Source organism: Pieris napi, chromosome 10, assembly GCF_905475465.1.
Source record: "Pieris napi chromosome 10, ilPieNapi1.2, whole genome shotgun sequence".
Lineage (NCBI taxonomy): Eukaryota > Metazoa > Arthropoda > Insecta > Lepidoptera > Pieridae > Pieris > Pieris napi.
Genome location: NC_062243.1, coordinates 3,954,140 through 3,979,800, shown reverse-complemented (window position 1 = coordinate 3,979,800; position 25,661 = coordinate 3,954,140). Strand labels below are relative to the sequence as shown.

The 25,661-nt window shown below is 33.3% G+C and overlaps 2 protein-coding genes across 4 annotated transcripts in view; one reads left to right on the top strand and one right to left on the bottom strand.

Moving 5' to 3' along the window:
- Positions 1-2,285, bottom strand: part of LOC125052945 (Nance-Horan syndrome protein) — a 98,420-nt gene extending 96,135 nt beyond the window's left edge. For both annotated transcript variants that reach the window (XM_047654048.1, XM_047654049.1), the window contains exon 1: positions 1,677-2,285. In XM_047654048.1, the coding sequence (XP_047510004.1) occupies positions 1,677-1,965 (289 nt within the window). In that variant the 5' untranslated portion in view covers positions 1,966-2,285. The remainder of the gene's footprint in view (positions 1-1,676) is intronic.
- A 799-nt stretch (positions 2,286-3,084) lies between these two features.
- Positions 3,085-25,373, top strand: LOC125053209 (uncharacterized transporter YutK-like). 2 transcript variants are annotated; one of them, XM_047654457.1, is made up of 17 exons: positions 3,085-3,946; positions 4,198-4,369; positions 9,904-10,005; positions 12,869-12,931; positions 13,727-13,913; positions 14,541-14,712; positions 15,830-15,954; positions 16,903-17,039; positions 17,686-17,775; positions 18,135-18,296; positions 19,535-19,628; positions 20,118-20,277; positions 23,905-24,116; positions 24,262-24,377; positions 24,578-24,697; positions 25,003-25,063; positions 25,229-25,373. In XM_047654457.1, the coding sequence occupies exons 3-17, from the start codon at positions 9,967-9,969 to the stop codon at positions 25,258-25,260; spliced, it is 1,770 nt and encodes a 589-aa protein (XP_047510413.1). In that variant the 5' UTR covers positions 3,085-3,946; positions 4,198-4,369; positions 9,904-9,966; the 3' UTR covers positions 25,261-25,373. The 2 variants fall into 2 exon arrangements, with proteins under 2 accessions (XP_047510413.1, XP_047510412.1); XM_047654456.1 differs by lacking the exons at positions 3,085-3,946; positions 4,198-4,369 and adding an exon at positions 5,555-5,897.
- Positions 25,374-25,661: the final 288 nt, after the last annotated feature.

Genomic DNA, 25,661 nt, shown 5'->3' with positions numbered 1-25,661 from the left:
ACGTCTGATTGCCTATAAAAATAAGAATTTCTAATAGCTTTTAAGTGTAAGATACGTAGACAGCGCGCCGGGTCCGCATTATTGGATGTTCTTGAAATTATCTCGAGTCGAGACGTTTTTATGGTCCACATTGGAATCTGGATATTTTTTCCCATTGCGGGCCGTTCGAACGCCCAAACAGGTTTTTAGATAGCGCTCAGTAATGCATCAACTTGGTACGTTTTTGTATGGCGGCACGCTCAAGGAGTAATGAGTAACGTACATTTTATCCGAGGAACATTAGATGAGTTTTATGTAGGTATAATTTAATACCGCCGCTGTGAGGTGGGCCGTAACAAGTAACACTCGCTTACAGAAGGCAATATATAAGCTGTTTTAATGGCCTCTTACTAATGTTATCAGCCCTGCGATTCTGTAACTCACTTCACGCACTCACACAGCGGTTTTCGCATCGGCGGTCTCTCTCAAATCAGTCGTGAAGCAGTCATTTTATGATTTGGCATTCTGAAAAGGTGGGAGCTTGTACTTTATTGTTTATCAGAATGCCAAATCATAAAATGACTGCTTCACGACTGATTTGAGAGAGACCGCCGATGCGAAAACCGCTGTGTGAGTTCGTGAAGTGAGTTACAGAATCGCAGGGCAGAGTTGAGACCGACGTAATCTCATACATGGTGTTAGGACCATGCACCTTTCTTGATAGCCCAGAAGAAATGCATTTACGCAACCGTGTACCATCATAGGGTACATAGGTATTTAGGACCCAAGTTACACAGCTACATATTGACTAAGAATTTACAGAAAGAATTTAGGTAAATGTATGTTAATCTTGCGATCATTTGCCAAGTTTGACTAACCAGTTGCTTTGCCAGGATCTTATAGTGTCTTATAGTGTTTATTAGGTAATCTTATAGTGTTACGTGCAAAACAAATATTTTTTTTTACAATTTTCAGCTTTCAACAACAAAATTATCGTAGAGCAGGCGAATCGATAGACACGTACAACGTAAGTATAAGCCAACTTTTCCTTGAGCTTGCCAAATCCACCCTAGACTAGACGGTTGCGGTCTCCGCGGAAGCCTTAAATAAAAAGACAGAAAGCCTACAACGGCTCTTGTATTTACACTGCTACTACATTTCATTCAAAAACGCGACGTAAATAAAATCTTAGGGTGAAATTTACTAGTGACTTGGCGCGAATTATGACTCACGTATGTCCAACACGTTGCGTTGTCGTTTTTCTGATCTTAACCTTAGAAATTAATCGATGTTTGTCACCTTATAAAGTGTGTAAAGGTGGGAACTGACCAACGTTACGAGGTGTAATGTAACATGTAATGTAATGTTACACAGCGAGCATTCGTGCAGTCAGTACGTCGTGTTACGGGGAAAAACAACGTAACACGACGTACTGACTGCACGAATGCTCGCTGTACAACATTACATTACATGTTACATTACACCTCGTAACATTGGTCAGTTCCCACCTTTATGTAAAACATATTCTAAACAAGTGAGTGCATAATGTCTAAATCTACTTAGCTTACTTTTTATACTTCGTAGGTAATGAGCATTGAGGTCACTACGCGGTGTAACGATACCAATGTTTACGAAGCAAACAATTAGCTTAACAGTTCTTTTAACACTAACAAGTTGCAATTTAAACAGATACTTACGGACTGGCACTTTCTTCGGATCATATTTCTCGACTAGCTCATTGATTGTCACGATTTTTGCTTGGGCAGCTTTTGATCGCTCTTTAATGGCCTCCAGTTGCCCTGTCAGCTCACTGAATATGTCCTCGGCCAGAAGCACGAGGGACGCGAGTTGACGGAGAGCATTACTCAGAGTACAGTTAGTCACAGCCTGGAGTTCCTCATCCGTGACTTTCTGTTTCCCGTTTTCGTCCCGTAAACTAGTTCTCGAAAGAAACTTCGGTTCTACTACTCGCTCCACGAAAGGCATTTCGGTAGAAATATAGTAACAAATCCATCCACTTATTCACCCATTCCCGCGCCGTGAATTAAACTTAATTCCGCCATCCATTCAACACACTTCACAAAAAACATCAGGTAACCGCCACTTTAAATTAACCGACATCCTGACCGGTGGGCTTTCACTTTAAAGACATATATTATAAATTGTACACAGTTTTAGTAATAATTGTAATTATTGCGAACACCTTTAATTTCATTAGCAGAATTTGTAAAGTTTGTCTAAAACTTTTCATATTGTCGAAATCCCGCCATCGCGAGCGACACGCAATACGCAACTTCGTACAACGACTGCGCGAAGCAGAATGAAAAAATTCAAGCCGAAAGCGTTAAGCGCTTAGCACTAGGGGAGTGCCATTTAGCGTTAGCCGCTTATGCCTAGCACCTTGGTCATGCCTGTTGGTATAATAGTTCATTCAATTCCAGTATTGTTACGAATATATCTCTAAATAAACTGTTCAGCAAGTGAGGGTTTCGGAGTCTGTATCATCGATAGTTTTTCTAAGCAAGCACCTACTATTTACTATTTAGTCCCTATGAACTATGAAGTATTTAATAGCTTAGCAAGCAGTAAGCTTATGAGCTCTGTATTATTCGCCGGGACCCGAACCCGAAATTAATTCGATACGTTAACCATTCATCCAGAGAGTCGGTATTTCTTTAGGCATTGCTGCATTAGGCTGTTTTTAATAAATTTTATAAACATAAGGATAAGTAAAAATAGTCGTTAAAGCAAAATGAAAACATTAAAATTGCTAACAAAATTGTTGACGCTAGATGTCATCAGGTAACAAATGTGATTCAATACTATAGAAAGTTACACCTTGTATTGTAAACATCCACCAGATGGCGCTGTTATCATTAAACCAACCGTACAAGACTAGAAATCTGAAAATAAATAACTCTGAGAAACATATATGCGAAAATTAAAATAATAATTATATGAAACACATCATTTACATTACAATATCAAAAAACATGAGAAAGAAATACTGTTTGACATTATGTCAAATAGTCATAAATTGTAGTCATAACTGTCACTGAGTTAACACCTGAGAGTTGACTGTTGAGTGCCAACATTTGTCATTTTCTAATCTTGAACTTGTATTTTGTATCTTGTGTTTACTATTTTATTATTATTTTTTATTAAACAGCTATACTTTAAATTGAATTCTATTCGGAATTCCGATTCAATATTGATTGAGCAATAACTGTGACTGATTAATACCGATCAATTATAAATTTAATCGTCGTTTAGTTGTTATTTTTAAAAAAGTTTTAAAATATTACATGCAATTATAAAATATAACTAGAAAACGCCCAAATCTATGGAAAAGCTCATAGAAAATGGTTGGCCACGACTTGTTTACGAAGGCGGGGGGATAGCAGGGGTGAGTTTACTCATCCAGGTAGGCGCTAATTGAGTGACTTGCAGCATTAGTTGGAGTATCAGAAACAACCATTTAGAACATCCTACATCAACATCTTGGCATGACTGAAGTCTATGCAAGATGGGTCCCGAGAACGCTAGAAACTCGAGCGGGTAGAAAGTTGCCGTGAGTCTTTGGACCACTGTGGAGAGCAAAGGGTGGAAGTTATGGCCCAAATTATTACTGGTGATAAAACTTGGGTTCACCATTATGTACCTGAGTCAAAGCAAGAGTCGATGCAATGGCATTAAAAAGGCACACTCCCTCCTAAGAAGTACAAGGTGTTTCAATTGGCCGGCTCGTATCTGTACCAGGTTTTCTTTAACTGATGTGGTGAATCAACTGATTGCAACAAACATGGTGAAATATGTGATAGGCAACAAAGATACATTGCAATATTTATCTTGGCTGAAATATAATGGTATGAACACAGTCAATAGCTCATGAATAACTTTACGGACTGATTTTATAAATAAATGCTTCTGGATGCTCCAATGACATAATTAATATTATAATTAAAATGTGAGTCTCACTGACATATGTAATTGTGTTAAACATTAATTACTTTAGTAGATTTAAAGAGGATTAAAATCTATTAAGAACTGTTTCTGTTCAAATACACTACAGCATATGATATTTATTAGAAGACTAATAAATGAAGTTGAATCTATTTGTTCATTTAATATCATATAATACATCACCTCATCAATGGCCTTGATATAAATTTTAACTAAAATTAAGAATAACAATTAATTTATATACCTATATTTCAGAGTAACAAAATGTAAAATAGAAATAGATAGTTTAGGAAATGAAGCTATTATGAGTTTAAGTTTATAATATAGGCTGGTAGGTGCTTTTTAGTGCCCAAAGTACTGATTTAACAATTACGAGACAGATTTCTATTGCTTTGCTTCTGCAGTCTTTATACTACTGGAACAAATGGTAAGTAGTAAAGTTTTATTTTTATCATTTTGACCATTAATGTGCTTTGGAAATTAATTCATAAACATTTCCCTGTAATGTATTTTCTTAACGCATGATTAAGTGCCTTCGCAGCTCAATAAGCTTCTATAGGTGAACCGTGAAGGTGAAACTATAAACAGTAATGATCCAAAGTTATGATCTCCAAATCTCAAATATGTTTAGAAAGTTAGATTATACAACTGATCAATTGGTACCCTTTTTATGTAAATACTGAATTCAAAAAACAAATTTTGATAACTTAGTAGATTTTGTATTCAATAGTAAAGAAAAGTGAAACAATTAAATTAAAGTATTGTGTTCCATATTCATTGCACTCTCTTTGGCCCGCATAAGCAATACCTGTACCCCTCTGACACAACACCATTATAAGAGGAAGCCGACAACAGATACCAACAGCTTTGATCGGATACCACACATCGAACCGGTCAAATTCTCAATTAGTAATAAGTCTATAATATAGATTATTTGTCATGCACCCCATATTGGCCAATTAAATAGTCATATTTAGTTAAGTCTCAATTATTGTAGTAGTAATTAGTGTGTAAAAGTAATTAGAATAATATTGGTATTTGTTTCGTATTCACTGCTGGCCCTCACATAATTATTGTGTAAATTATTTACTATTTGTATAACTGTATACCATTTAAAGTAAACACTCTTATACTCTGGTGGTTTTCCATAAATTATTCGCATTAACAGTATCGTTTACGCTCTCATCGTGACCTTAGTTCAGGTGTGTTGACTCTTGAGCGACGAGCCATTGCAGGTGTTCCTAACTAGCCTTTATAATTTGTGCACATTGCGTTGTGGAATGCGCTTGAGGTTGGGTTATTTTAGTGTGCTTTCGTGTATGTTTCGGGTTTTTTTAGATTTTTTAATATATTATTTTACATATTATCTTGTAACTTTGAGCGATCTGTGTGTTAAAACGTATTGGATTTGATATGGAGTCATGTTTGGTGCTAAGTCTCGACTATGAATATGTGGAATATGAGAAACATACAATTACTATATTCCAACACTATCACATTTTAGGTCAAACTAATACCTAACCGTATTTTTTGAAGTCGGTTATAAACGCTTCAGTTTTGTTATTGGAAAACAAAATATAGTTTAACAATAACAAATATTTTATAATCTAAAAACACAACCTCTAATATTAATCTAAGTTGTCTTATCATTACTATATTTACGCTATCTTAAAGATTTAACTAAATATTAAGACAATAATAATACGATGTAATTTTCATACACCTGCAGTTTACTTTGACAACGGTCGAGGGAAGTCGTGTGTTCCGTAAATTACGTTTCGGCAGGAATTTAAAATTATAATTAAGTATTAAATATTTTTTCTTGCTGGATTTTTATGAAAATTGTAAGTGCGTAATAAGAGGCACTAACTGGTGACCATATTTTACATATTTAGTGAGGACTTTCTAAATGAAAGTATATAAAGGATTGTTTAAAAGAAAGTTGTTGAAGCCTGGTAAGTTTTTTATTTTAATTAATTATATTTTATAGACGGATTTTCATAGGATTCCTGTATTGTACATAAACAGGGCGTTCGGTAAAAATGTATATCTGAATTAGAAGGTAATAAAATAAAGCAGCTCATAAAAATAGTATACAAATAACATACATTTTAGATATATTTAGCTTTTTTGTATCCTATCTGGCTCAATACAAATAAATATGTATATAATGAATGTGTATTTATCTTTTCGAAATCTCATCTATCTCACAATTGATAATATGTTATATCTATTTTAACCTTCAACAAGAATTGATATGGAACTTAGATCATAAAAGTATTAATCAAAAACATTTTCGTTCTTCCTCCGTGAAAAGCGAACAAATACATAAGAAAACCTCATTTTAGTCGAAGTTTGTTAAGACAGGCATATAGGCGTTTGTAGAGGTTTTCTGCGTGGTGTAGGTGATTTAGCAGAAGCCAGATCTATAGTACATATTACAAAAAAATATTATTTCCGAGTTTTCCTTAAGAAATACCAAGACGCACGTATAATTCCGATTCAAGGAATTTGGAATTTTGTACAGTTATAAGACTACGTTGTTTTTGAAAGTTTTTGAAAGTTTAAATATTTAATATGATTGGTTGAGTAACAATAGTTTAGATTTTCTAATAAATTTATATTTTATCAAACTTGTTATCATGTTGATTTCTTATTACATAATTCCTGCGTTGTATAACGTTTCTTTTTCATTTCGTAAATATTTAGAAATTATTAATCCATGCATTCGTACCACGTCCGCTATTATATCTGAGTTATATTTGAAGTTAGATTGCTCGATTAAAACTATAAACTATCTACTTAGTGCGATGCCAGCGGTTCAAAACTACTATGGCTGCGTACGTGAAAATATGGTAAAAAATATTAAAATTTTGATTTACACCAAAAACAATAAGTATTATTTTATGACGTATTATGCACAGAGAACCGTTGTTTTTATTTTTATTATATAGAGATAAATAAATGGATTATGTATAAGATTAAAGTATCTACTATCGTTAATCGAAATGCCTATGATATTGCGTACCCAAATTATCTTATATTAATAATATATGAAGATTATGTGAACTATAGGCGCGCTGCGAATGCAAGAAAGATATGGCACTAAATTAATACACTACTTTCAGTAGAAATCTGTCATTCATTTTCATTATGGACTTCAAAGTACCAAGCCAAAAGCTCCGAAGAAACTTCGAATCGTATTGGTTATAGTTTTCACCAAAACATATTAATACAGTTGGAAAGATTTTAGTGGAATTTAACACTTGAATGCACAGCACTTATATGCAAGATCTATATTTGATTATCTAATGAAAAGAAGCTTTATACTTGCGACACTTGCGGTGCTATCTATTCCGTGTCCATACGACTTACGAGACACCTCTGTAAGTGTTATAGATTACTTTGAGACATACATTCTGTCAATTAGCCATTAATGATAAAATTCATGGTCAACTTCATTCTATGTCAAGAAGGAACGATAATACTTGATTACCTTCACTCTTATTCGTGTGTGGTTCCGGTATAGAGTATAACTGTGTCATGTTATAATATAATTGTCCAAGAACTTAGGGCAAACAAGATTTGCAGTCAAAATTTGACCTAAATGTCGTTTAAGCTCGCTCTAAGAGAAAGTTAAAAAAATCATGTACCTACAACCGCAAGCTTGATAGCTTTTTTGCGTTTCAATAGCTATTTTATACCGAAAAGCAAAATCTCTATGCTCAGATTAGGGTGCTGATCTTGAATCTATAATCTATATTATATACTAATGTTATAAATCAATTGGTATCTGGTCTATTTGTTGCGAATAAAGAAAACTACTACATCGATTTCAACAATTAATTTACCATTATTATTATTATTTATAGTGCCGGTTTTGGTGATCAGCGTGTCCTGTGACACATAGGCCTCTTCCAGCTGCTTCCATTCATTTCTGATGTAAGCTCTTCTTGTCCAAGTTGTGCTTCCTATTCTATTTATATCGTCTGCCTATCTCTTGCTGTCTTCCTCTTTCTCTTTTTCCATCTCGTGGTTGCCATTCTGTAATATTTTTTGTCGATTTCAAGCTACTATCTCTCGTCATCTCATCTTGTCATCTTTTACCATAATGCCATCTAATTTTCCCAAAATCTAAAAACCCGGCCGCAGAACTGGCCGTAGGTATTATATTTATTAAGACTGAAGGAAATTTAGACCAACCATAATGTCACAAAAGTTATGGAAATATATTGAATTATTTAACAAATTAAAATTTAATTTTCATGAATCTATTCGAATATGGAATTACCGTACCGTAACCGAAACAATCGGATATCCGAAATAAATATATATCCGTAACCGTTTCAGAACTTTCGGATAGTTTCATATAAGGGCAGAGTCTAAAATCTAAATAAAACGACATGTTACGACAGGTTTTTGTTAATGGCTTCATTACTCACAATTAAAAAGAAAACATTTAATATGTTAAACATAGGTTATAAGTTAATATGTACAATGTATAAAGCTTAATGTTTTTACAGCTCTTAAATTTATTGCATTTTTGTTTATAAAACTGTGGAGGATAAAACCTATACTTATATAAAACTAAATTATTACATACTAGTTGTGTTTATATTTTACTTCAATCTAGTAACCGTAATCGAATCTATCCGAAACCGATATAATTCTATTTCTATATCCATATCCGAAATATCATTTGAATAACATCTCTAATTCTAGCACATAACGTGGATAAGTTAGTTAATTATACGTAATAATACGTTCGTTAAACAATTTAAAGGACTCACGTTTTTGCGCTATAAACAATCGGAGCATATTTTGATACAAAAATCTATCGGTAATTTTCTATTAGGATGCTATTCGGTTTTACGATTTTTCTTGGTATTAATCTCCACTAAATTAATACTCGTTATGGATAACTCTAGCGCAGATTAGCATTAAAATTTTACAATGGAATGGGGCAAGGCATGTTGACAACATATTTCCACACAAACGCCAGCGAAATATGTATTAATAGTATTTAACAATGCGAGTTTCATACATCGCTGATTATCACAATACTTTGTACTTTTGAATACACATTTAAATGTACCTTAAACGTTACATTTATAACACATAAAGCCAATTTCACAGTTAATTTGAAACAAAACCACGACACGCCTTGTAAATATTAACATGTTTCGATAAGGATTTTCGTATCGGTGGATTATTTTGATATTTTTTATCGGGCTATCGCTTAGAAGGACACGTGCCAAGAAAATATATATCTGCAAGACCTACTAGATTTCTTAGATAACTTTATAAGTACGTGAAGTCTAAAAAATAAAAAAATCTCAGATTTCTTTATCTATTTCATGATCATTTGTCAATCTAATAGGCAAGTAGGTGATCAGCCTGTGCCTGACACTCCGTCGACTTTTTGGGTCTGGGGCCGTTCAAGTATTACGTCACGCAATTTTTGGAGATTATTGACACCCCCCCTCCTCCATGTTTCGCGCCGTAACGTTTTTCTGTACCCAAGTATAGTAATACGTTTCGTGATCACCTAGTGACTCTTTATACCTAAAAGTTAAAAGTTACCATTCTGTGGTGAAAGCACTGAAAAGTCGAAAATAATATTAACAATAACGCGTTATTCAATCCCCGCCCCGCATCGTAACGTTTTATAAAAGGACCCCCCCCCCTTCAAAATTCGTTACGTAATACTTGAACGCATGTGAAATGTGTACATAGAAATAAAGCCCATAAGTGCACAGCTGGGGATAGAACCTACGACCTCAGGGATGAGAGTCGCACGCTAAAGCCACTAGGAAAACACGGCTCATATATCAATATCAATTTAGTTATAGTTGTCTCAATATCCATAGCGCTGATGCAATGTTGGGATTGTGATGAACAAATTCTCAACATTTAATTTTAATTGAAAAGCTTTTAACCACTAGTTTTTATATTTTTCAGATGGAAAGACGAAGTGAAACCGTATCTTTACCGATTTTAGGACACTAACTTGAGAAAAGGAAAATGGAGGAATCGCCACCGGAGACGCGGAAGAGAAGCGTTGTAAGTATACAGTGTAAACTAAAGTGAAATTACCAGCGGTTTATTTGTTGTACAGATACCGGCAAACATCTTGAACAAATGTCCTTGCTTGCGCAGAAGCGATTTTTAGGTATCACTGGGAGGGGGGCGGCGGGCGGAGGTGCCCGGCGGCGTGAGCGGCTTGTCGATCGCGTGATTGGTAAATCAGTTGACGTTTGTCATGCGGGACACAACCTCACTCCCTTGTTTGATTCTTAAGAAGTTTGGCGGTATCTGTATAGATAAATAACCTAGATACTACCGACTGCAGCGCCATCTGCCGGGCTGATTTGTGAATCTAAACCATCCAGGGCGCCGCCCAAACGCATACGAAAAATCCATTCAAATCGGTTCAGCCGTTTAAAAGGAGTTCAGAGGAGACATACAGACGTGTGGTCTACTAGTCCAAAATTAGAAGACACAGATTTTTGAGTCTTTGCGCCCGTAACTTCTAATAGCGACCCCGAAGTTTTTGTATGCAATTTCTCGAGTCCTCTCAACTCTGATGTTACAAAATATTACAATTGTATTAAAAATTTCATAAGGCATTTAATTACCATAACTACAGTAGCAAGTTGTTTTCATGAGTCATAATACGTGTTAACCAACTGAAAACATCACGTACAAACAATGCTTATCTTGACTACTGCTATATTAAACAAATATGAAAATAATGGAATATCTAGACTGAACGAATGATGTGCATTTTTATATAGTTTAAAGGCACGCGTATTTGTAGAGCTCAAAGGTCCGATTCGAAGGTTAGATTTCTAACGAAATTATTTTTATTGTCAATTGGTAACATCTAATAGAAGCATCAGTGAGAAACGTAGAATTTGTGTCTTTGACTTTCTTGGCCCTACAAAACTCCACACATATTCTAACAATGTTTTGCTTGGTTGACTGATCAAGTTTATTATGTCTACCCACATTTTTGTTGCTGTTTTGTTTTGTTATTTTATATATGTATCTACATCTGTGCGCTCTAATTTCTAATTTTTAATCTTAGTTTTAAATATTGTTTCTCAGTAAGTGAATTATGTATGCAATTCTTATGAGAAATAAAGTTATTCTTAAACCTTAACATTACAAACAATTCTTAATACATAAAGGCTGAGCGGATGATAGCTTAAAAATGTATTAAACCTCTAAATAATTAGGAATCACGTATATTTGTTGGGCAATAGCATTTTTAATCTAATCATAGCTAGTACGTTGGTGTGAATGTAAGACAAACTTTTCGATTTGATGGCAACAAAGAAGATTTGACAGACGAAATATGTCGCTGACCAATCACTTTTGAACTTATTTTCATATGTTGGTACCAATTATTAGTATCTGTTTTTTAATTGATTTCTTTTATAACATTTCTCATCTGTGAAGAATTTCAAAGACTAATTATAATTGTTTTTAAATAATATTTGTTATGTTTCCTTATTGAATGAACGTATAATTGCTTCGTCATTTGTATTACGAATCCTAACGAAGCGGACCATCTTGCATTTCTCTCACAGTAAAACAGTTCTACCGTCACAGCACTGTTGATCAAGTGAGTCTCAGAGGAACGCTTATTCTTTATTACTATTATCAATATTTATTTGCCTTCATTGGACTAGCAACTAGACGGCTACAGATCGCGTAATTGTATAACCTCTTTTACGAACAGTTAGTAAACAGTTGATTAGCCAAATTGTCATTTACATTGTTTGTTAAATATGTCAACTGTGACATATATTTAATACAGAGTCCTTAGACTTAATAGATGTAGTTTTAATTACAATTGAATGCATGCTTGTATGTAATAGCATATGTATTTAATACTGATTGTAAATATAAATACTGTCCGGGTTCCCGTAAAAGGTACTGGAATTAACATATTCGTAAAATGTAGTGAATCATCATTGTTTACTAAGAGAAGTCCCCTCAAATAATATAAATAATAATTATAAAGCCTTTTTTCCATATCCTTAAGTTCCATTTCAAATGTTGTTAGTAGTGTTAGTTACTTCTAGGTAAATGTTAGTCGCCTATGCATTTGGACATCTCTTGGTTAAAGCCCTCCTGATGTCTCTATCTTTGTCAGTAGTCTGCCAGTCTTTTCCCGCTATATCTATCAAGTCTCCTGTCCACCTTTTTGGCCTGCCACTCTTCTTTTTTTCCTTCAAATTCCTACTAACCTAACCTAGCTAACTCCTGAATCGTTGACGATTCTTTCGTAATGATCTAATCTCTAAGGATTTATACAATTTTTTTCTTATAATACTTGTTAAATATTATTCATTAAATATAATCGAGCATCGTTAAAAGCAAAAGCGTAATTATATAATTGGGTATTTAATAATTTTTAACAGTACTGTAATTACTTAATTACTGGTTTCCTAAAGTTGGTAATTATTGTAATGTCGTTGATTTTTATTTAACGTCGGTACAAATTTAAAGGTTACGTAAACTTGTAATCTTTATTGGTTTTTTACTACCGATAAAAGTTTATAAGGACTCGTAAAACAAAGTAAAATTTAATTTGTTTATGATTTTGATATTAAAATATTTATTATGACGTCAGACGTGGATTGTTTACTCCTGATTCTAGTGTGTGTAATCCTTTGTGTATTTGTGCATAATTATATGTTATAAGTAATTTATAATGAAATACCGTGTCTCCGGAGCATACAGTCAATAATACTGAGTCGGCACGCCATTAAAATTCACAATAATTTCATATTATCTATTATCTAAACTACTAAATGTAGCTAATACATATGGATTAAACTCTACAAGCAATCAAAGAATTGTAGGCTCCCAACTTGATCGAATTTAACTAATAAAAAACCTATTTATTTTTCAGAAGAGTGAAGTTTCTCTAGAGTTATCAGATATCCAGAAGGAAAATGGAAACACAAATGGGCAGGTATGACATAATTGTCTTATTTATTAGCCTATTTTGCTCCGCAAATAGTAATAATAATTGAGGGCTAATAAATTTTAGTGCGGGAGCTTCCGCGGTGGTTTTAATTGACATTGTCATCCGGATTTTGTTAAAACGGCGTAATTTGATTGATTCCTTATGACAAAGGAGTTATGTTTAGCTGAGATTAATAAGTGGCGATATTATTATTATTAGAGCTTTATTAATGAATCCATACAAATTTTTTTTTAATGATCTACAATTATGTTATTTGGCCCGGCCACTTTTAGCGTAATAGCCTATGAAAAAAAAAAGTAGGTTTACTGACGATAGTTGAACATGACAACGTCATAAGAAAACACTGATGGAATAGTTGCATTTTTCAAAAGAAAATTTAAATTTTATTTGTTTGATAGATATTTTGTATGGATATAGAGACGGAGGTAAATGGAAATCACAATTGAATTGATCAAGTTACATTTATTTGTACGCATAAATACAATTATGTCAATTTTAACGAACTGACGCTGCCGAACGCGGAGGCCGATGTGCCTCTTTGTCGCTCGTTCCGCGCTCTCGCTTGCACTTCAAGCCTTTAATGGAACGCCTCAGAGCGATGTTTTTTTGTGCGTGCAGCCGGCTCCATCGAATTATAAGACGTAGTTACGTCAAAAAATATATGGCGAGAACAAGGAATAATTATTTACCTTGCCTTTAATAATCTAAGAAGTTTTATGTATATTTATATATAGTAGGTTACTTGTAAAAGTTTTAACCATCGTATTTGATGTTTTACAGGTAGTCCATGAACTTTTAGATTACGAACCAAATGGCTGGTTTGAACAGAGTATGCTAAAGATGAGCACCAGTACTGAAGATTTCGTGAAGAAAAACAGCTCAGCGATGAAAATCATTTTAATTTTCCTCATCAATGGCTTAGTAATCGGCTTCTTCTTTGGCTGTTTATATTATTGGCTTAATATTAGTGAGTATTTTATCGATTTTGGTATCTATTTCCTCGGTATACGCTACTTATAGATAATGTAGATTGTACAAAAAATACTAGTATTATTGTGAAAAAGCGTGGGTTGCTCTATAGACGAAAAATATGGCACAGAGCGCCCCACGCTTTTTCACAATAATACCAGTATTTTTTGTTCATTACCATTTTCAGCCTAAATTAGGAATTATTTTTCACTTTTTAGTTTGATGTGCTTTAAAAGCGTGTTTTTTAGTTTTTATTAGTATTATTTATTTTTTAGTTAATTTTTTTTTTTACTCTTTTCGGATTATTGCATTGTCATTGATCTTTGACAGGTGCGTAAAATTAGAATAAAATCTGTCCGTTTAAAGTGGGTCAAAATCGAGTCCGAAGGAGTCGGTTACATACATACATACAGGTGAAGCTAATATAAAGCGTGTAAAAAATCATTACTTCGTGAATAATATGATGTAGGAAATAGGAAAACAATTGTGTAGAGAAACATGAATTTGCTCAGCCTTGGTATTTACGACTGAGTTACGTGACTCGAGATCACTTAAAAATGATTTATTTCAAGTTTTTTATTTCATTTACTTATACAATTATACATATTAGCATTTTTATTTCCAGATAAACAACCATTGGAACTCTGTAACGGGTTTGGGAGTCTAATAGCATTACTTAGTATAATATACTTCTTTGTAATATATTTTCAAATAGTCAAGAGATTCTGTGGTAAATGGTTCGAAGAGACAATATGGAGAAGGATAGAATCATCAATGGAACCGCTTCTGAAAAAGGTGTAAGTATTTATTTATTACAGAAATACATACATTATCCTTACAGACTATATCAATACGACAATGTCGAGTTACATTAAATAAAATATAATAAAGTACATACATACAGTACAACACATAATATACCCAATATCGCTACTGTGAATTCACTCTGCGAACATATAAATATGTCGATAGTGACGGATAATGATAACTAATAATGCATAATTAAAAAAGTATGGCAATGGTAACTTCTTTTGGTTGTGTTGTCTTGCGTGTGCGACTATCATTTCTAAGGTCTTAGCTGTGTACCAATGGACTATGTATAGCATTTAATAGTCGCTCGTACAGATTCATAAGGAAATCGGGAAATGTGTCAGGCACAGAAGGCTGAAGAAAGATCACCTACTTACTTTTTTATTTTGACAGTGTGTCTTTATTCTAATATATTATTATTATTGGGACAGCGACTGAATTTAATCATCTTTTAAAACCTAACGAACGCTTTTTAAATACAATATTTAAGCTTGGAAATGGAGTGATTTTTTGCCCCCTTTGTACAAGCCGCTAGCGAGGCCTCAAGTTCGCGAATACTGTATCAGTAAAAATACAATACAATACAATGAATTGTCAATAAAATAAATATATGGCGTGTTGGCAATTATTTTTTGTTTCTTACTTCCATGGAAAATACTAATTACATGTGTATTTAATTTAAACATTATAATTGTAGTGGTTTAAATGATATTATAGTGGTATTTGGGATAAATTAAAGAACGCGGGACATGACATATATTTCGTATGGCAAAATGAAAAAAAAACGTGTTTGTACTTATGTACACGCGTTAGATGTTATACTTCTTTGGCGTAACAAGATAAAAATCTTTTCAAAAGTTTTATCTTTCGCCTTATTCTACGTTTGTAGAAAAAACGTTACTCGCCAATTTTTCTCTAACGCGCCAAGAAGTATTACTTCAAAAAAACTTAAATGTTGACTATAGCTAACTTCAGGGTGTCGGTTTTTTGTGACGGTGTGCGCGCGCATCGTAAAAATTTACTCTCATCATTTTTCCCAAACGCGCCAAATAAGTATAACTTCAAAAATATAACACTTTCTTAAAGGCTTATTTAATATTTCAGCTGGTTTCCCTGGCTCACTGCAGCAGTAGTGCTGGCAGCGGTAGCAGTGTTTCTCTATTTCGACACTAGAGGCGCCACTGACAGACTTACTCCGCTGATCGCAATTGCTTTCTTATTAATTGTGGGTAAGTTGTATTAATAAGTATAAATAACTCCTCATATTCCTATATAAGTTAAATTTAAGGCATTTGCTACAAATGTAGCTATTTTTTTTCTATTCTATCTATTTCGGGATATTGTAAAGTGTTGAAGGAATCTTAATATACGCACATTGATATACAAAAAACCCAAGATGCACACTCAACGTCAAAAAAACGTCCTCAAAAAATGAGCGCAACATTCTAAATTGTGCGCTCATTTCAAATAGTCTCGCGTCTAATAAGTGGAGTCAATGTTATTTATTTGTGTTTTTTTTATAAATAAATTTATGTACTTCTGAACTTTTTTGTGTGTAGTTTTTGACAAATATATTTACGCTATATAAAGTGTAGGTCAGCAGGTAGCCAATTTAACATTTTTTTTTAATTTAAAGAAAAAACTTTTTAACCGGATTAAAGTTATGTATTATTATAAATTTACAACTATTTAACATCCAACACCTTTTGTTTTCAGTCACTGTGACCACGCACGCTGTAAAGCACCCGAAAACTCGGATAAATTTAAAATTATGTTAAATAGTTGTAAATAAAAAAGTCATGTTCGACTCCACTCATTACCTTGTCCTACCGACCACGGTCGGTCGTAAAATTTTATTGCTATTAAATATAGGTATTTTTATCGAATATGTTTTGAATTTCTGCCGTTTTATAGATTTTGGTTTTTGCGGTCTGATTATATATTCTTTGTTTATTTTTTTTGTAATTAGACAAATAAAACAAAAAAATTCAAACTTTCAATTAGACGTAGGGTCCTTTAAGTAATTCTTCAAAAGCCGGCAACGCAACCGCATTGTGTCTGGCATTGTCCATGGGCGGCAGTATCACTTAACATCACGTGAGCCTTCTGCCCCTGTTCTATAAAAAAAACTAAAAATTTGAGCCTGTTCCACAGATCTGACTTTCGATAAATTACAGGATTTGTGTTTTCGGCTCATCCGGGGAGGGTGAATTATCGCACGGTGTCAGTGGGGTTGATGATACAATTTCTATTCGGTGTCATCTTTATAAGATGGAATACTGGAAGGTTGGCGTTACAATGTTTTTCGGATAAGGTATTTATAATAAAATATATCGATTTCAATTTCTAAAATGATATATCTTTCAAAATGGAAAAATATATAAATTAAATATGCAGTGTTGGCTTGATATTTAGCGTGCGACTCTCATTCTTGAGGTCGTGGATTCGAACCCCGGTTGCACCAATGTACTTTCTATGTGCTCATTAAAACTCGCTCGTACGGTAAAGAAAAATATTGTAAGCAAATCATCAGGAATGGTCAAGTATTACGTAAGCAGATTTACTGCGTTTTATATCCCCCCTTCCCCTTGTCAGCAAAAGTAAGCTCTCAAAAATAATAATACATAAGAGTATTAATTTTTTGTAAGAATCCTCGAAAATGCATCTCGTAACAAAATGCGTAAAAAAGTAAATAATTAATGTTGACGAAATCACCAAATAAGAAAATAAAAGAATAATATACATATTATTTAGTAACTAATTGGATATAAAAAACAAAATATTGTTTACGACCTTTACCGTAATTAAAAATGAATAAAAAGAACAATTAAATGATGCACAGCCGGGGTTTGAACGCACATTTGGGTTGTGAGATCTACCTCAACCGTCAGGCCAATTCTGCTCATAGTATGCTATTGCTTTAGCCATAGAGTAATTTTGTCTATGGAACTTTTTTATAGGTTGCCACTTTCCTGTCATATGGAGTGGATGGTGCTGCGTTCGTTTTTGGAGATCTTCTCGTGAGAACTGAAGGAGTCTTTGCATTTAGTGTAAGTATCGTTAAGCGGAATTCGAAAATATTTTCTAATCATGACCCTGGTCCTAGTATCTACTTTTAGCCGAAACAAAGGCCGGCAACGCACTAGCGAGCCTGGCAATGTGAGTGTCCATGGCCGGTGGTATCACTTAACATCAGATGAGCCTCCGTAAAAAAATCCGTCAATAAAAAAAAAGTCGAAACTTCCAGTACCGTTAAAGAGAGAATAATAATGAAAAATACGTTAAAATGTCGGTAACGCATTCGCGAGTCTCCTGACAGTGACTTCAACATCAGATGTAATTCATCATACATACAAAAGAGAAGAATTTCTGTATTTACATTTTTAATCTTTTTTATATTTCTTTGCAGACCTTACCAGTAATATTCTTCTTCAGTATGTTAGTGGAAGTGCTCTTCTTCTGGGGAGCCTTGCAGTGGTTTTGTTTGAAGCTTGGCCATTTGTTACGAGGCGCCACCAATACAACTGTTTGCGAGAGCGTGATCTGTGTTGGGAATATATTTCTTGGCATGGTAAGTATTTTTATAATTATTCCGAAAATAAATTATAAAAAAAGTGGAATTTTGCATTTCAAAACGTTAATAAATATTTTGAATTGGAACTGGTACTTTTCATTATTTTTATTTACACCAACACAATAATAAATAATACTTTATAAATCAATTTAAATTAATATAAATGTAAATGTTGAGTGTAATAGGCGGCCCTATCGGCTTGTAAGCGTTTTCTTTCCACCTGTGTTATTTCTTTTATAGAACAGGGGGCAAACTCACCTGATGATAAGTTATACCGCCGCCCATGGACACTCAAATCCAGAGGGCTCGCGAGTGCGATGCCGGCCTTTAAATTAATGGAGCTTAGAGTAACACATAGAAAGCCAATACAAAAATACATGAGAGAATTGAATGGACTCCTGGTGGGGGTCTTCCCTGGGATTTACGACCTTCAATTGTTTCAAAAGAGGGCATCCCTCTAAGGCCGGCTACGTACCCATTAAAATGGGTCTCCGTGTATACTTTGAAAAGAACTCATGTTATAACATATTTAATTTAAAGAATATTGTATGTAAAGTAAACCCACATTTTGTCAGATTAAAGTGTACGCTGTTATTCGAATCCAGTTTGGACTCAATACGATTAATCAGACACACATAGTGTTCTTCTCTTCCATAAGTATAACTCCTTGAACATGAATTAAATATTTTACTGGCGTACTTAAGCGTATTATTGATATAATTACAATAGAATTATTTTGACATATTAAGTATCAAGATGAATAGAGAACTAATATGATGTAACTGCACTGTGACTGTACGAGGCTGCATTTTGATCACTCAGTTCTTAATTTTATAAGCGTGGTGATTTCCTAAATCGTCGGAGTTACGCCCCGAGAGTATAGCCAGACGTAGGCACTCTCTTCGCCGGTTACATTGCATTCATCATTCATAGCAATTAACATTTCATTATTTCGCTTATATTCTATTATTGTAGGCGAGTGGTTAATATAGAGTAAAAATATAATCCTCTATTATTTAAAGCACCGCGATGACCCACGAAAACACGAAATTATTCTATCCGCACTGACTCTACCGTGCAAGCTTCCCAAAACATTTACATTTTACCCATAAATACGCGATACAATATAAACGTCTATAGTAGACGTGTGTTGTCCACGTTTCTTAATAATCCTTCCAAATTCCTAATTAATCAATTATGAATTAAAAAAATCACAATTATATAAATATTTTCAGTCTGAATCAGTTCTCCTGGTGAAACCTTATTTGGCTCTTCTCACGCCTTCAGAATTGCATGTCATAATGTCATCTGGTTTTGCAACAGTTTCCGGTTAGTAAGTATATTAAATATTTTATTTATTTATTTATATTTGAATTGAACTTCTTATACAAATAAAACTAAAAAAAAAAATTTATAAATCATAAAAGTGTAAAAAAACATTGCTACTTTATTGATATAATTTTTGATGGGATTCGGTTCAATTATTAATTGAATTGATAAAATAAACCGATGCCAATTATTATTAGTATTATAAATAAATTAATAATAATTGTATTCTATAATTAGGCGAAAATTTAAGAGAGTTTCACACCATGTAATATTATAGGTTTCAATTAAATACTTTTAATAACAGTCTATAAAGTTAGGAGTTGAGAGCAGGGTTGATGGCTAGGCCCACGATCTCAAACCTGAGGTCATGAGTTCAGATCATGGCTTAAAAAAAATATTTTCAAGAGTTCTAGTGCCACAGTTTTTTTGTTATAAAGAAAACAAGAGCCGCCTATTAGTATGTTAAAAATATTATACAATAATTTTCAGGTACAATTCTGGCAGCGTACATAGGGTTCGGGGCAGAGCCAGCTCACTTGGTGACAGCCAGCGTGATGTCGGCTCCTACTGCCATCTGCTACTCCAAGCTGCTGATGCCGGAGACTCGGAGATCCCTCACCAGGGTCGATAATATTCAGTCTGTGGAACGGTATGGCTCTGAATTTAAAGTTTTAGCTCTTGCGTAATACGCTAAATAAATATAGTTCAATACCTATTTTCTAGGACATGCAAATGTCTTATTGCCTTGTTCTATAATAATGATTCAGTGGCGCTACTGATCTAAATGGGCCTAGGCTTATTACTCCATCCGTATCTTTGATTATTTAGCTAGGCAAGTATAATAATAATAATTCTTTATTATTATTATACTTGCTTATATAACATCTCCCATATAACATTTGAAACAAACAGTACGATTACAATTAAGAAGATTAAGAATTATTATTAATTACTTAAGATGTCATGTGGAACATGGTTTAATGGATGCAGCTCCTTACAAACGTTGTGTAAAAAAAAAAGGGTGCGTGTACTTATGTACGCGCGTAAGAAGTTATACTTCTTTGGCATTATTAAAAATAGTTTTTGATTGCATGCAAATAATTAATTACAATTAAATAATCAAAGACTGGAAAAGGAGTCATTAAAGTCAATAAAGTTCAGTTTACATTTGAAAAATTAATTAAATAAATATTTATTATTATTCTCTTACATTAAACAAATAAAACACTATTTATCTTTAAAACATTTTTATTTCATTATACTATTTATTTTTAAGTGACTGTCTTCATCAGAATTTCGGTTTGTAATTTTAAATTAATCATTACTTGGTTGTGCATCTACGAGGCTTCTCCAAAACTAAAACTACTACTTGCTTTCTGCAACAAATAAGAGAATATTAATTTAAGCTCTGTCCATGCAAAACTTAATTTTTTTTATAAATCATATTATAAATTTTTTAACACATTTATATTAATATAATTATATAAATGTGTTAATAATATAATTTGTAGCACATGCTACAGACCTGGATAGCAACTTTCTTTTATTCTATTTAGAGATAGAGATAATTTAAATATAATACCGGTGTCTTCCTTGTAGGTTTCTTTGGAGTTGTTTGGGGATTCTTGTTGTTCAGTTCGACATGATTTTCTTTAACCTTTCTTTAATCCTACAAAATAATGAAATTGTTAAGTTATGTTGTCACTGTTGTGCACACCTTTGTTTGGCTTTTTTAGTATTCAAGTTATGTCAAAACTGATTTATTACCTTGTCATTGTTGGCTTTTGGGATATCAATTGTTTCCAAAATGATTTTATTTGTAATATCCTGAAATATATAAATAACATCTATTAATTTAAGTATCATGGTGAGTGGTTCGCACTCAGGTATTAAGGTGTATTATACCCACTGTCCATTATAAGTGGGAATGGGCTCACTTCTGGCTGGACAGAGTTTCGGTACTACAAGTGCAACATGGATGTTTTGAGGTATTACAATATCTCTAACTACCTGTAGGGGAATAAAGTACTGTTGTGAGCATATGCCTATGCTTGAAAGGTTGAACCTTGAACATCACCATACATCATATTTATAATTAACATTCCTACCTCGACACCATCACAATCAAATTCATTGAAATCTACTTCAAACCGTTGCGGTATCATCTCTGCCATATCCATTGTGTCTCGAGAAGGTGATGGTGGCTTTGTTCCACCTCCAGTTTTAGATGTTTCACGGCGATAAGATGACAACTCTTTTTTTGTATTCAATTTAGTGCACTTCCACTGATTCATCAATTGTTTTTTGTCTCTTGTCCTTATATTTGCTAGATTAAATCTGAAAAATTACATGTTTTGATTAAATAATGTGGTCATTTTTTTGAGATGCAGGTACTTATTAAAATGTTTACTTCTCTGTTATATCGCTCCAAGCCTTCATTTTCTCCTTATTAGTATTCGTGCTTAAATCTTTGTTCTCAATTATTGATATATAGAATATTTCTAAAACGTTGCTGTAACAAACGCAATAAACATAAGCAATGAATAATGGTTCATGTTTCAGTTTTAATCAACAATAATACTCGATAATACCTACGGATAGTTAACCTCAATTGTATTGAAGCACTCAGGAAGGTTGGCACAGTTTTTTCACAAATATTTTATCATATTAATTAGTTTTGATTTAGATATTAAATTTAAATCACTTCTGATTATAATTCAGACGCACATATAAAATTCGCACTTGTATAATGAAAATAACTAGATACATAGATAATCTTTTATTTTAAACAATAATTCAAACTCCTATATTTGTTTAAAAGGTAAATGTCAATGTCAGATGTCAATTGTCATGGATATTCAAAATTCTTGTTAAGCTGCTAAGCTAAGAAATAGAATATGCGTGAAGTTAGCTTATATTCTATTTCTTTTGTAGATTGCGCACGCTATAATCACACTCCGAATTTTGTGTCATAGGTGCGCGCGCATCGTAAAATTTCACTCTCATCAAATTTTCATAACGCGCCTAAAGAAGTATAACTTCAAAAAAACATGGCGATTAAAAAGAGTGGCGGAGAGTTTATTGCCAGTTCTTCTCTTCCGTTCTACGCCCTTGATTTGAGAACTGGCACTAAATGTAAAATTAGAAGCATTTATATGTATTTCTTTACTGTCAAGTCATAAGTGTACAAAGTGTTACCAATATGATTAAATGATTTTTGAATTTTTTTTTTTGAAGGTATTGGTTTCCATGCTAGGTAAGTATAAATATGAACAAGACTTATAAGTATCTGTGATATGGATAACCGAGCTTCCATTCCAAAGCAACGTCATACTGAGCCATAACAAAAAAAAATGCGTGCGCACAAAGCACACACGTCAAAAATTAAACTTCTTTGGCAAACTAATTTTTAAGTCTTGTTCATATTTATACAAATCTAAAACTTTAGATATCCGAGACTTAGAGGGAGGGAAAAAGGATTATAATGTTAGGAACTTAATGAATTTCATTGTCATTAAAATATTAAGTGTCGAAAATTAATACTAAATATATATATAATTTTTTTAAATTTATTTCTTCAAAAATAAAATCGATCTCAATCGCTCTCTTCCTTTTCTTCGACAAAATAAAACAGTTAAAAATTTACCAATTCTTAAAAGGCCGGCAACGCATTCGCGAGCCCTCTGGCATTGAGAGTGTCCATGGGCGATGTCCATGCCCGTTAGCCCTCTGTTGTAAGGAGCTCCAACCAATACACCATGTTCCACGTGACATCTTAAGTAATAAATGATTAGAAAATAAATTAAAAACTTCTCCTCTATCAGCAAGAGGCATGGTGAAATAGGAGCACGCACTTACATTCTCGTGGGATAATAGAAATAAGGAAATAAGAATATGATTTACTGCGTTGTCATATAAATGCCTTATTATATATTTATTATTATTGTTATTTTATCTTTAGATTTTCCTTTATTTTATTTTAGTTATAGTAACGTGTTATTTTGAGTTTTTTTTTGTTAATAATTTTTGCATTTCTTGTACTCTACCCTCTGTAGGTGTTTCTTTTTCATTGTTCCACATTAGGGTTGCCTGGAAGAAATCGCTTGTTAGCGATAAGTCCGCCCGTTGCCTTATAACTTTTGTAACCTGGTTTTTTTAATTTTTGTTATGTATGTTTTTGATTAAGGTAATAAAGTATAAATAAATAAATGTTCTTAACTGACTTTGAACCAAAACACCGTGAGAATTTCTTAAAAACCGCGTTCATATTTTTCAGACAAGACCAATCCGCGTTATCAGCAGCCACTCGTGGAGCCACAAACGGAATAGCTCTGGTTCTGAACATAATAGCCAACTTGGTGGCTTTTGTCGCTGTAGTGGCATTTGTCAATGGCCTTTTGGGATACTGCGGTGGTCTTTTGGGCAATCCAGACTTAAATCTCGAGTGGATCTTGGGGAAGGTGTTCATACCGCTGTGCTGGATGATGGGTGAGATTTTTCTCGCTACTATTAGTTTTAATTAAGTAACTTAAAACCTTAGTAACTGCAATTATTGCATCCCGGGCGCCCCTAGTATAACTATACTATTATAAAAATTATTATGAATATTTTAGAACGTTACTTTTTTCACCAGGTGTTCCATGGGAAGAGTGTGAATTGGTTGGATCTCTTATCGGACTGAAGACTGTAGTCAATGAATTTGTGGCTTATCAACGGATGGGAGAGATGAAGAGAGAAGGACTTTTGTCTGTAAGTAAATGCATTTTCATGTAAATCGAACTTTCTCTCTGCCTCTGCTGCTTTAAAATTACTTCAAAAAAGAATTGTTATATATTAGAACTAAATATATATTCCATAAGCTTTTTAATTTAAAAAAGTATCCCTTTTAACTGAATTTTAAAAATGAAGGAGTTTATCTATTTGAGGTGTATTTTAATTTAATTTTATAGGGTCGATCGGAGTTAATAGCGACGTACGCGTTATGTGGTTTCACCAATCCATCGTCAGCTGGAATCATGATCGGAGCAATAGCGGCCATCGCTCCTCAGCAACGGGAGACCCTCTCTTCGGTAAAATGCTTTATTTATCGTATTATTACAAAAGTTATATAAATACATATTTCACAAATTCATGGACTTCTAAAAATACTGAATGGATTTTGATGAATTTTGAATGTTTCCAAGCTGAAATATAGTATACATGATTGACCATCTCGATGTGAATTTAAGTTACCATTATGTGGTGTAAAGTACTGGAAAGTCGAAAATAATATTAACAATAACACACATTGTTTAGTTTACCATAAACTAAACGATGTGTGTTAGAAAAGTTAATTATTTTACACATTTGAAATTTATTATATTTATTTTTTCAGTTGGCGCTGCGTGCGTTTTTTGCTGGCTGTGGTATTTGCTTCTTGAATGCGTCCGTTGCAGGTAATTATATGTTAACCGCCTTAGACATAAAAAGTCCACGGCGTGTGTCAGGCACAGAAGGCTGACAGTCTACTTGCCTTATTAATGACCACGAAATACACGAAACTTAGACCTAAAGGGTTGTTTAAATTAACCAATAATGAAGCGAAAATTTGCCTTTTTCAGCTCTACTCATGCCGGAGGGATCTTTTGGATAATGATGCCAGTTAATTTTATTCATATTTTTAAGACACATTCCGAATCGTATTAGAAGCCATGTAAATAGATTTAGTATTAAAGTTTTTTTAAGACTAATAAAAAGATTTATTGATTTACGTTTTATTAATTATCTCTGAAATAAATAATTATCAGTTAGAAAATATACTGTATTTGCATCTACAATGTATTCGAATCTTTATATATGTATATAAATCTTCTGTGTGTGTGTTTGTAATTCAACTCCTCCGAAACGTATTTTTAAGAGTATTCGAGAATAATTTAGAAGAATCTACAAATAGATAACTTTTTTATAGTTTGAACTGTATTTAATACGCTTGTACAGGGCAACGTTTATTGGGTCCGCTTTTCAATAGTTCTATAAAATGTAATGTCATGAAAA

What these genes read in the sequence shown, in the direction of transcription:
- LOC125053209 (XM_047654457.1), top strand. Translation starts at nt 9,967, where the DNA reads ATGGAGGAATCGCCACCGGAGACGCGGAAGAGAAGCGTT. An exon ending in AAGGAGTCTTTGCATTTAGT is followed by an intron (nt 17,776 to 18,134) that starts GTAAGTATCGTT and finishes ATTTCTTTGCAG; the next exon opens with ACCTTACCAGTAATATTCTT. An exon ending in AGAGAGAAGGACTTTTGTCT is followed by an intron (nt 24,378 to 24,577) that starts GTAAGTAAATGC and finishes TTAATTTTATAG; the next exon opens with GGTCGATCGGAGTTAATAGC.